The following is a 12424-nucleotide window of genomic DNA, read 5'->3' on the forward strand; positions in this document are numbered from 1 at the left end:
TTTCTCCTGTTTGCAGGTATTTTTAACCATGCGGTGCCTTCTGCCTCCTCTTCTCATCAGTTTGGAGCCAGTTTCAGCAGCAGTGCTGTTTCTAGCAGCACAATGCTAAGCTTAAACCCTCTGCAGGCTGTTGCCAGCACCTCATCCTTCCAGTCCCCCTCCTCTAGCTTAGTAACGTCCAGTGAGAACAGAGCTGCCCCGCACCTGAACAGAGCACCAGTGCAAGCTGTTTTTCATACCCCTGCTCCCCCCACTCCTAATGTTTCATTGCCCCCCCCTCCTCCATTACTCGCTTCTCACTCTGAGCCTGCGCTCCTGCAGAACTTGCCGTCCATCCCAGCTAATGATGCTTTTTTACCATCCTCTTCTGCTGCTTCTGTCCAATCCGCTAACGCTGCTCTGTCTCTGAAGCTAGCTTCTCTTCAGCACAAAACTTCCCGTCCCTCCTTTACAGTCCATCACCCACCTCTGCCCCGTTTGGCGTTGGCACAGACCGCGCCCACGATCCCGCAGCCCAACGCCACCGGCGCGTCCGCTATGTGGGTTACACTTGGCATGCAGTCTCCTTACGCTTCGCACCTTTCTGGGGTTAAGCCACGATAAAGAGCTTGCTTAGCTAACAGTTCTTATTTTGTAAGGTAAGGCTAGAGAAAACAGGAGGTTTGTACAAGATACTAAATGACCTTCCTTTCCTTTTCAGCCATCAGCCCATAACTGAGCTTGGAAGCGGGGTGGGGACAGGTTCTTTGACTTAGAGATCCCAATAAAATTTGGAGAGCAGGTAATCTCCAGGCCTCAGTTTTGGGAGTCAGGACTTCTCGACACACTGAGTGCCCATGCTGTAACTCACCTGGTATCCAGGAACGTTGTGGTCAGGCCGGGGGAGCTGCAATGGCCCATTTACATTATTTGAAGCAACGTTTCCTGCAGTACCATGGCTTGAATACTTTAGAATATGTGCCGCTTTGAGAGCATGAGAAAAATTAGGAAGAGAAGCTGATTGTTCATCTTTTCCAAGCATCTGACTTGAGCTACAGCCCTTCAGGGTTTTGCTGCCCACTCTGCGTTTTGCAGGGTTATCTCCCTCACAACAGGGTGTGCTCCCATGCAGGTCGGCATGTCATTACCTTGCATGTTGTTGCTGCTTTGACAGTAGGTGGCAGCGTGGTGACGGTTTTGTGGCATCATACCAAATTTGCCCTCTATGGGTAACAAAGGAGAACTCTAGGCCATAGGCTACAACCCTCCCCCCCCCCCCCTTGGAAACAACTGAATAAGGATGATCTAGTGGAGGGTTGCAGATACTGTGAGCCTAAGCAGAGTGCTGTGGAAAGTGGAGTTACAAAAGCAGCCTGGTGACTCATGTCTGCCTCATAGTGGCAACCTGATCTAATAATTCTCTGTATAATCTGCCTGTGATTATCATTTGAATTAGATAAGAATAAAGCGGGAAGTCTGCTTCCTGTCCCTGATAGGTAAAGCACGAACAGATTGCATCAGCCATTGGGCTGTTGCCTGCCTTGGCAGTCTTGGGCTTGCTAGATTGACTATGCTAGGTTAGTTAGTGGAATACCCTGTGCTAAAATCTAGCCCAAGCTAAGTAAGGAATGAGGCTGTGGAAGAGAGAAAAACTCTGGAAGGTGTGTGCAAGCATGCATAACAGTAAAGCAAGTGTCAAAGAATCTTTCAGAGCAGCTGCAGAATGATATGCACAACCAGAAAGTCTCATATTGTCCTTATGAAAACCTTGGCTTTTATAATGCAGTTCAGGATTGCCTAGTTAAGCCCTCCTGCAGGTCCTTGATGCTGCTGCTATCCTCTGATACAGAAGTACATCGAGTAGAGCAGAGGTGGGCAAACTACAGCCCACAAGTCACATCTGGCCCGCGGGACCGTCCTGCCCGGCCCTTGAGCTCCCGGTTGGGAATGCTGTCCCCCCTCTCCCGCAGCAATGCGTCTTGTGCCTGCCTACCTGCCAGGCTTTCCAATAAGCCTGTCCTGCCACTCTGAGCGGCGTGGTAGTGGGGCGGGTGGAGTTGGATAAGGGGCAGGGGGCGGTTGGATAGGGTGGAGGTTGGGGGGCACCAGGAGACAGGGAGCGGGGGGGCTGGATAGTGGGTGGGGTCCGGGGGGGGATAGTTAGGGAGGGGGGCGGTCAGGGGACAAGGAGTGGGGTGGTGGTTGGATGGGTCAGAGGTCCCGGCGGGCCTGTTGGGGTGGGGGTGTGGAAAGGGGTCGGGGCAGTCAGGGGATAGGGAGTGGGGGGGTTGGATAGGGGGTGGGGTCCTGGGGAGGCAGTTTGGGGTGGGGGGTCCTGGGAGGGGGCGGTCAGGGGACAAGTAGCAGGGGGGGTTGGATGGGTCAGGGGTTCTGAGGGGGGCAGTCAGGGGGCGGGAAGTGGGAGGACGCAGATGGGGGCAGGGGCCAGGCTGTTTGGGGAGGCACAGCCTTCCCTACCTGGCCCTCCATACCGTTTTGCAACCCTGATCTGGCCCTTGGGCCAAAAAGTTTGCCCATCTCTGCAGTAGAGGGTAACACCCTTTGCCTTTTGTGGCATTTGACTAAATTACAGTACACTTGAGATTCTTATCAAACACTTTGCATGTAGATAGTGTGTTCACCGTCATATTGTTCTCCAAATGTGATCAAATCCTCACAACACCCTTGTGATATAGGTAAGTTACCTCCAGATTTGCTGATGGGGGAAGCTGAAGCAGGGAAGTCAAGTAACTTGTCTAGAGTTACAGCAGCAGTTGGAGTCAGCGGAAGATGTAAACAGTCCTGAATTATAAAGTGGAATAGGGTGGTGGCTGGAAAATAGGCTTGAGGAAACGGGGGGCGGGGGCTATGGATGGAAAATTGAATTTGGAGAGGAGGGGTGTGAATAGAATGGGAGGGATTTTTTATGAATATTTTTTCATTAGAAAATGCCAGTTTATCAAAATTGAAACTTTTTGCAGACAGGCATTGGTTTAGACAAAGCTGTTATCTGGAAGGTGTCTCAGGTTGCAGGGGAAGAGACCCACTCCGCAGAATAATCAGCTAGACAGAGCACTCACCTAGGATCTGGGTTCAGGCAGGGTCTTGAACCTCTCTCCCCCATCCCAGGTAACTGTCCTATCCACAGGGTCACTGAGTGCAGGGAGCTTTCTCTGTTTTGGGGGGAAAGCTTTCAAAAGGTCTTAGTTTCGTCCTGCTGCAGAACAAAACCAAAGGGCAGAACCTCAGCAGTTTTCAATGACAGGAATTCTTGTATTCGGGACCGTCTAGATGTGACTGTGGTTACGTTTTTGGGGTCCTTTGTTTATAGCTGCATGACGTGGGTATGAGCACTGTGAAAATACCTTATTTTTATTAAGTAAACCACACCTGAAATTAGGACTCCTTGGTGCACTGTACAAATTCATTAGATAGTTTCTGCCTCAAAGTGCTTCCAATCTAAATGACAAGACATTACGGGGGGGAAGAGGCAGCACCAGAGGTTTATAAACACAGAAGCTAGATGTAGAGCAAACTAGGAACTGTGGCCCTGGATTTGACACATGGAGGTGCCTAGGCCAGCAGATGAAGAGGTCAACGCAGACAAATATCTAAGCCCCCAGTTCAGCATGGTACTTAAGCATAGTCCTGATCCAAAGTCCATCACTGAAGCCAATGGAAAGGCTGCAATTGACTTCCAATGGGCTTTGGATCAGGCTCCATATGCCTGATTTAAACACATGAATAATCCCCATATCTTCAATAGGACTACTTGCGTGTTTACCTTTTTGAACTGCAGCCTAAATCTAGGAACAAGGGATCAAATTTCATGATTGCACAGCCCGAGAAGGGTTGAGGTGTGATGGAAGAGACCTGTTGAGTTGTCATCTATCTCTGATTTTGACTGATATCAACACATGGATTGTTCTTCTTTCTGTCCCTGTTGATCCTGGCTAACAGAAGGTCTAAGAACTATATAGTAAATGACATTTCTGGCACACACTTGATTTGATGCATCTAATTTAGATGGGTCTCTTCCTCTCCTCCTGTCCCACAGGTAACTAGGATTTCTACCTCAACCCAATGTGACCTATGCAAGGACAACGTGGACCAACTTCACTCAGCTTCCACTGAAAGGTGCTCGCCTGGCCTGGCAGGGGTTTCTACTCTCTTACTACTGGACAAAGTAAACAAACAAACAAACAAACAAAAGACCTAAATAACAGAGAAAATATTCTACTGTGAATCGGAGTTGAAAAATAACTGCAAAGGAAAATGCTTAAAAAAAGCTCCAGTTTGTATTGTCGATAGTTTAGATAAAGTATTTATCTTTTTTTAAAAATGAAAACAATTTTGGCTTATTTTATTCCATCTAAAGTCATAAAAAACCACAACTCATTGAAACCATTCTCTGAATAATAAAGGACTGGCACACCAGCAGAGATGTAAAGAGCCTCCTCTCGGTGCTATTTCATCCGTCAGAACTGTGCCTCTCTAGTTCAAATCCTTGGTGCTGAATTTGAGGGTTGACCAATGCCAAACCCAGTTCTCAGAAAGGTCTGCTTTTATTTATTCAACTCACTCTGTTCATATACCAAAGTCCATTGGTTTACAGCAAAGCAGGAGCTACAGAGAATGGCAGTCTTTGGTTTTGGGTGGTGGTTGTTTTTATTTTTAACAGAGCTTATGGCTCAGTTATCAGGCATTTAATATTGTTTATTACAAACAAGAATGCAATACTCCCCTCTGGAATGGCAGCTAGATTACTTGATCTGACCTGTGCAAACTCAGCTGGTTCAGACACTTTGAACAGAAGAAGCATAACTTAAGTCTAGTCCTGTTAGACTACTTCACTGGGCCCATTAAAGCCTCTGGTGGCGCTCAAGTCACTGTGAATTTCAGTAGCTAGACTGTTAACTTGTTTTGGGGTGTCATTTGGCATATGAACAGGGTGCATAATCACTGGTGTTGGTCAGGCCCTTTTTAACAATATCGGGAAGATTGAAAACCGAGCTTCTATGCTGGGGCAGATAGCAGCAGATTTGCTCAGCTTGTTGTTTTTGTTGAAGTACAATGTATTTTGTTAGTAAGGTTTTGATACTTGATTCCGAAATGGCTCAGCCTTGTACATTTTACTGACTTCTAAGTGCATTCGCTTTTGTATTTCTTTGCTTTGAATAGGTTTAAATGGTAGTTCACAAAAACACCACAATCTAGCTTAACTTGCTGCCACACTATCAAACTGGTGCATTTTGAATTGTATTGTGACTTGGTGTTCTGTGTACAGAAAAGTGTCGCTCCGAACAGTGACCGTATTTTATAGATGTGATGAAAATTTATAAATTTCATAAACTTTATTCAGTTTATTTTTTAGGTTGTGTGATGCACAGTAAACTTGTAAAAAGTTTTTTATTTATTCAAGTGCACAAAACGGGGAGGAGGATCCATTAGTTCATAAACATCAGTCTGCAGCATAGACTGGACCAAGCGCCAATGAAGGAAACCACAGTAACAGAAGGGGAATCACTACAGCAAAGTGACTTGATTCAGAACACACTGGTGCTAAAGTGAATCCGTGCTGGCCTAAGTTCTGTGTGGGGAGATACGGTCGTATTGCATCAAAGGCACTTGGTAGCCTCCAGCAAGCAGCCATTCACTATAGAGTTGATCTCTCCCTCACCAACTCCCTAGTGTGGTTTCCCTTTGTCACAAACTGCTGGGCTTCGTGAATCAGTGCCTAATTGCACTTGGAGCAGGCCAAATATCTCTTCGCACTCTCCTGTGCTGTGCTTCCGTGGCTGGTTTGGTTGGTATCTCCGTGAGTACTGTGCTGGTTCTGTGTGTCCAGAGGAGCTGATGGAAGTGTTCTACTTTCCTATTCTCACCAGCTCCTTCCTTTCCCCCAGGAGTGAATTTGTTCTGGAAATTTGCAGTACCCTGACTGACAATGAACACCTTCAATGTATTTCAAATTGGCTGCTTCCCTCTAGACCACATAGCGGGCAACGGCATAGAAATTAACAAGCTCGGTTACCCCCTCCACTCCTAAGTGTCTCAGCCTCTCCAAAAGGTGCCATGTGTGCAGAAGCTATTAATGTAATGTTGCTTTATTATTGATCGCTAAAGGGACTGATCCTTATCCCTAATCTCCAGGAATATTTTTAATCATTTTCTGGTTTGTGCATGGGAGAGGAGAGGGAGGAGGTGATGCATCCAGCTGGATTCCTAGCAGCAGGGAAAGAACCTAGAAAAGAAAGTAATGCTCAGGGAGTGGCAGCTGAGAAACATCCAGTAGCTTCTAGTGGAAGCCATATACAGTTATGTCCTGGAATCCAGGAAAACATGTAACCCAGTTATTGTTCAGGTGTGAATTGGGCAACGCCAGCCTGATCCAGATCTTTGGGTAACGGAAAGGTGCAGGGCCTTCTCAGCAGTCTTAATCTCAATTAAAGGCAACAAAATGCAAACTCAGTACCTTGGAGGATTTAAAAAAAAGGTAGGTAGTGAAATAGTGTAAACAACTGCTTAAGGGCCCGTAGCTTTACTCCGCTATGTGTCTCAGTTACATCCCTGATTTAAGAGATGGGTGGGAAATGCATGACATCACTTGAGTCAGTCTGCTTTCACCAGATAATGAATTCCCATCCTGGCCATGTGCAATGGGAGCAAGACCTGCGGCACTTCCTAGCCATTATCCTCTTAAAGCACATGGCCTCTTCAGCACTGTTGTTTTGCTAAAGGGTTTAATGAGAGCCTTTGTTGTATTGTGAGTTTCAAACATGCTTCTGAGGGCAGTTGGCCCTGCAGGGATTCCAGAGCTTCTCTGCCTTTGTTAGCTTCTTCCTTTAAATTTGACTGTTGCAGCCTTCTGTGTTCTGTGCACCTTGCTTGCTTGCGGATTTCGTCTTCCCAGTAATCTCAGCTGAAATGGACTTCTGGGTAAGTGTCAGGCAGGCTGATCCTGATTCAGGGCAGAGTAATGGGGCAGGCAAGGCTATGAAATTCTGTTGCTTCTCACCAAAAGGCCCCTTTTTCTCTATGTTGCACCCTGGGAATCTCCACTTTTCCACGGAGAAATTGGGAAATAGATTTTTAAAGTTTTGGGGAGTCACATGATGCACCGGGGTCAGGCAAGAGACCTGGGTCTTACTCCCTGCTCTCTCACTTATTCACTGTAATCTTGGGCACATTGGTTCAGCATCTCCATATGTTTCCCCATCTGTAAAACCAGGAGGATACTTGCCTTGCTTTGAGATCTCTGGGTGAAAAGCCCCACGTAAGCGTGAAGCATTAGTAATAAAGATCTAATCTGCATGGCTGGAAATTTATGGATATTTGTGACCTTAGGAAGAAAGCTTAGTGCCAGAGCTGTGAGACCTGTTCTCAGTAACCTGAGGTGGTACTTTATTTATTTAATATTATTTAAGCCAAAATGTGAAGTGCAAGAAAGGAATTCTTTCTGGTTTACACTTTCCTATGCTTGGCCCAGTCATTCTTCTACTGTCACAAATGTTCCTTCTCATTCACATTGGTGCTGCTGGCAGGGGGACTCATAATGAAGCTAAAATGCATTTTGTAGCATCTGCATTGCCAAAAAATCGAACTTCCTGAATGTTGTGTTGAGCTAAGCCTGTGTGGCCCTTTGTGAAACAGGTGGGGGGTAGATGTTTGCAGATGCAGAGACAAGTTGTTACACACCACCAAAAAAGGGAAGAGTGCATCTGCTCCAGTTGTCTGGTTTGCCTTTCCCAGCCCTTGGACAACATCTTGGAGTGTCAGAAAGTTAGGAGAGCTCCCAAGGCATTAATTTAAATTAGCTGTTTTCGGTGGATTAGTCATTCAGTAAGAATTCTGATATGGGACAGTGCTACCTATGGCTGAGGAATCCAGAAAATAGGCCACTTTCCCTTGTGTACATGAGGGCTGCATTGGAATGGAACTGGAAACCTGGCTGTTGTTGACATGGTTGACCTCTCTCAAATCAGTTTCTGCCTGTATTTCCTCATCTGTAAAATGGGGATAATGGCACTTGGCTGCTTTTTGTAAAGTGCATTGATCTTCCTGGGAAGGATCATAAATACTAGATATTAAATCTCGTCACTCATTTAAGTGCAGGTTGCAGGAGTGATGGTTTCCCCAAGTATTTGGGGAAACTACCGGGCAGCAAATTGTGGGGGAAGGGAAGGAGAAAGTGGGTTTGTTCCTAAATGTGCTGAGTCATTTGCTCCTCTCAAGTGGAGTTGGTTACGGGTTTGTATGGAGGATCCCATAACCTTCCATTAAAAAAAAAAACCCTGAGACAGATACATGCAGCTCTCTTTAAAGCTTCCCATATGTATGAACATCAGAGATGATCCATTGAGGGTGCCCTCTCTCCTTGAGAGAGGTGTTATTGTTAGCAGTGCCACTCCCCTGCTTGTTTCCTCCCAATTTGTTTATAATCTAGACTGTCAGGTGAACCAGGAATTAAAGGCAACCGTTTTAGAATTGCATATTAAAAGAATTCAAACTTAGGTGAACTATTGTGGTAGCACTTAGGGCCGCTGGTCGTAGATCAGGTCCCCTTGTACTAGGTGCTGTAAGAGAGAGCGCTCCTGTCCCAAAGCACAATCTACGTATGAGATGGCAGGTAGCACAAGAAGACAATGAGACTTTCTAGTTGTTTCAGTTATTCTTGCTCCCTTTACTGTGGGGATAAATATCTGTTAGAACACAAATTGCATTCACCCCATTGATAATTGGCTTTGTGAACAGTTTCAGTAGCGAGGCCAAGAATTGGAGTGGGCTATGTAGGCTGAATTCCCCTCTGTATAACAGTTGTGCAGGTAGGTACGTTGACTGGGGGTGGGGAGAATCTTGTCCAATGACTGCTTTTGCTGTCACTCAAGTTGTGCTTTCTGAAGTGATTGTGCCTATCGCTGGCCTGTGGATAGACAAGAGTTTTAAAGCTCCCGTCCATGCCATCCTGTCGCACTTTCCCACCCCCAAAATCACACGGCTTTGGTTTTAAATTGGTGCAGTTATTAAGGTGCCAGAGCCTGTTTTAATATAGTCATGTTAGCTGCATAGCAGTGAGTGTCCCTGAACTCACTGATTTGGGTATTGGAGAAAGTCATCTGAACCAGCAGATTTCAGGCCCTCTTGTTAGAGGAGTGAAAACCAGCATTTACGTTGCATCTTTCATCTACAGATTCCAAAGTTCAAGCAGTTGCTTCAAATTTGCTTGACAGATGTGGCTGTTGTTAAGCTAAGCGGCATCTCGGGCCATGCACACCTTTAGCTGGGTGTCGCTTGCAGTGGCCCATGTGCCTTATCCTGCCTTTCTCTTGGCTGTGAAAGTTTGTGTCTACATCTAGGATGAAGTAATTTTTGCTTCTGGGGAAAATGGCATCTGTTTAAAAATGATCGAAATGTCACGTGTCTTAGAAGATTGGTTTTTAAGCACAGAAATGGAGCTAAAAATGGATGGAGAGGCAGGGAAAAGAACATCATTTACACCCAGTCCTCCCTCCCTCATTCCCCTTTGTACTGGAACTGATGAAATGATGACAAAAAATGGAGGGTAGAAGGAGATGTAGCTGTAAAACTGTTTGCGAAATGGAGGCAAGTTTTATTCCTATCTTGGGTGATTCAGTCCTTTATTGATAGCTGGGTTTATTTAAAGAAAGATCCTTGTAGAGGAAATCTGTAATCCCTCCCTTCCACACCTTCCCTTTCTGGAGAAACTAACAATAGCTCTGGTTAAATAGGTGTTAGGGTAGGTGGGAAGGTGACACACAGCCAACTGCTTTCACCTCTGGAGACCTGGGTTCAAATCCTGCTTGGATTGTGCATTAAAGTAAATTGGGTTTCAATGACGTTTGTTCCCAGCATCCTGCCATCTTGCTGAGAGTCCTAGGACCAGGATAGCTGGAGTGTGTCAAGGCAGGGAACTGCATTAACCACGCTGTGTCAGGGACAATTTGTAATGCCTGCCATATGCCGCGGTGTCTGCTTACGTCTTGCTAATGTGAATGCTTATTTGTGGGAACGCAGTCGCTTCCAATTGTTTTCTTAAAGTCCAACATACGATTCCCTTCTCTCAAAAGTTCATTCGTGGAGCCCAGTTCTTTGTGACATCTAGGGAGACTCAGACAATTTCCAAGGGTGTTTGTAAGATGAATTCAGGGTTCAATCCCTCTCTCTAGAGTCAGCCAGGCAAATTTTAAGATTGACTTCAATGAGAGCAGGATTCCTCCCTGTGGTGTAGCTGGAGGGATGGATGAGGTAACTTCAGCACAAAGTGTGTGTGGTATTTTTCTGCTATGTCCCGGTCCTGCAAACACTGACTCCTCTACCAGGAGTATCTCACTGGTAGTAAATGCTATGCCCCCAAGGAAGTGTTGGCAGGATCAGACCCTTAACTGCTCGTGTCTCATCACTCTTCCTATTTATATATAGATACAATACACACACACACCAGTCTGCACAGCTGAAGGCTGCACCCCACCTTTCCCATGGTTGCTGGAATGGGGGAGGGAGATGTCAAGAGCTGGGGCTTGCTGCAGTCTCCCATAAGCTGCTGTTTTCGGGACACATTTTCCCCTCACTGACTAGACTTCAGGCCTACAATAAAAGCCACCCTCCACCCATTCTGAAAATGGTGCTATTTCCTCCCCAGGGACTATCAATACACTTGACAGTTTTCTTCACTGACCTGGAAGTAGCCTTATTCATTAGAGTCTAACCAGGATTGCTATGTAACTTCAGTCACAGGTGCTGCTCCCTGAAGAGCTGTAATTAGCTTTCTAACTCTGTACTAGCTGTGAGGGCTCTTTTAGGAATTTATTGACCACATATAGTCAGTTTGCTTTCTGTATTGAAAGCAACCCTTGTGTATACCAGAGCTTGGAAGCATGAACATTTTGATACCCTTTTTCTTTAGAGGGAGTTCTCCTAATTAATACTCATAGGTGGTTGCTGTTAATAATTCTGCTTCTCTTGTTTTGCCTGAGCCAAAAGCATTAAGAGCACTGGTAGCTCAGAACGATTATTGCTTTCTAATAAGAAATGGAAACTGTACAGTGGACTGTAAAACCTTAACCTATTTAAATCACAGTTTGGGGAGAAATCAGTAAGTGTTTTTGTGAACTATCTCTGCAGCACTGAGGGAAATCACAGTAGATGAGGTTTTTTAAGTATAAATTTAGTCAGTATAAAAGTATCTGATTTTTTTGTGTTAATTCAAATTCCCTTCCCCCGGTCCCCTGAACAATTCCATAGATGACCTTTGTTTTTCACGAATGAGTTGGATTTACCTTTTTATTAAATTTTGTTCCATATTTTATTTATCCTTTTATGCATTATAAATATCTGTTTAGACTGAATATTGCAATACCAGATGCTGTTGTTGTGGAACTTCAGGGCATAAACCCAATACTAAAATGGAAAATATCCCTCCTGTCTATTTAGTGCTTGTGACTGTCTCAAAGTCTCTTTAGTTTTCATGCTTTAATTTCAATATTAAAGATGACCTAACCACTTCGTAAAGGTTTGAAGATGTTAAGCTGAAGTTCTCTCAAGTTTGACCCTGTGATTCTAAGGTACATCTGGTTGCTTTTCTGGTGCAGTGGAATTGTCCTTTGGAAAGGTGATATTTCTGGTGTTAATAAAGAGAAGGCAGAATGGACTAATCCAGCCTGCTTGGCTCCACCCTCCTGCCCCCCAATATAAATTCTTGAAGTGGTCAGTTTTAAATTAAAAACCAATTCTTTAGGTCTCTGTTCTTTTTAAGAAAGCATTTTAGGAGTGGGAGTCTGCCCTTGCTGGGTGAGACTGGACAGAGGAATGCAAATGAAGTTGCTGTTGCTCAGGAATTGATTAGTAAAACTTTTAACTACTAATAAAAATCCATTTTTCAATGGATTTAAAACAAAAAATACCCATTTTCTTGCTTAAACATGTGATATGGGATGTTTCCTAGTGAATAGGAATTAGTTTATACATTTTAGCCTATGAAATTGAATTATTTAAAATTCAAACTTCCCCTAATTTATCTTTATTTGGTTTTTTTTATACTGGTATGTTGCCCTGTCATTCTTCCATAGAACTAGTGTGAATTCTTCTGGTGTGTATATATGTATGTAATATTATATATATATATATTATATATATATTTTCCACCCACCCTTCTAATTTCCACAATGCAAGAATTAGTTTTTTTCCTCCCCTCCCTTCCACTTTAATTTCTTGTCTTTTACCTTGATTTGTAATTGAAACAATGCTTTGAAGTTTTGTCTTTATATTAAAATGTATGTATTTTAATACATTGTACTGTGGTGGTGCTTCAGTACTTTAGCAGACGGGTTTTTTGCTTTCTTTACATTTCAGCTGAGGATCGCATTCTGTATCCTCTACAGCACGAGTGCAGAGATCCCCTTCAATACTCTCCAGTTGCTGGAGCAGT

At 44.5% G+C, this 12424-nt stretch overlaps 2 protein-coding genes across 14 annotated transcripts in view; one reads left to right on the forward strand and one right to left on the reverse strand.

The window, feature by feature from the left end:
• Positions 1 to 12282, forward strand: part of DOT1L (DOT1 like histone lysine methyltransferase) — a 103786-nt gene extending 91504 nt beyond the window's left edge. For 7 of the 8 annotated variants that reach the window (XM_073324234.2, XM_073324230.2, XM_073324232.2 and 4 more), the window contains 2 exons: positions 17 to 638; positions 4037 to 12282. In XM_073324234.2, the coding sequence (XP_073180335.1) occupies positions 17 to 603 (587 nt within the window). In that variant the 3' untranslated portion in view covers positions 604 to 638; positions 4037 to 12282. The remainder of the gene's footprint in view (positions 1 to 16; positions 639 to 4036) is intronic. The other variant, XM_073324236.2, reaches the window with a different exon arrangement.
• Positions 1 to 12424, reverse strand: part of PLEKHJ1 (pleckstrin homology domain containing J1) — a 56169-nt gene that overhangs the window by 30258 nt on the left and 13487 nt on the right. Inside the window, exon 6 of one of the 6 annotated variants that reach the window (XM_073324251.1) lies at positions 2352 to 6223. The exons of the other annotated variants lie outside the window; for them this stretch is intronic. Within the exon in view, the coding sequence (XP_073180352.1) occupies positions 6122 to 6223 (102 nt within the window). The 3' untranslated portion in view covers positions 2352 to 6121. Of the gene's footprint in view, positions 1 to 2351; positions 6224 to 12424 lie in introns of those variants that run through there. 6 annotated transcript variants of the gene reach the window in all.

The sequence above is a fragment of the Lepidochelys kempii genome, chromosome 25 (assembly GCF_965140285.1).
Source record: "Lepidochelys kempii isolate rLepKem1 chromosome 25, rLepKem1.hap1, whole genome shotgun sequence".
Lineage (NCBI taxonomy): Eukaryota > Metazoa > Chordata > Testudines > Cheloniidae > Lepidochelys > Lepidochelys kempii.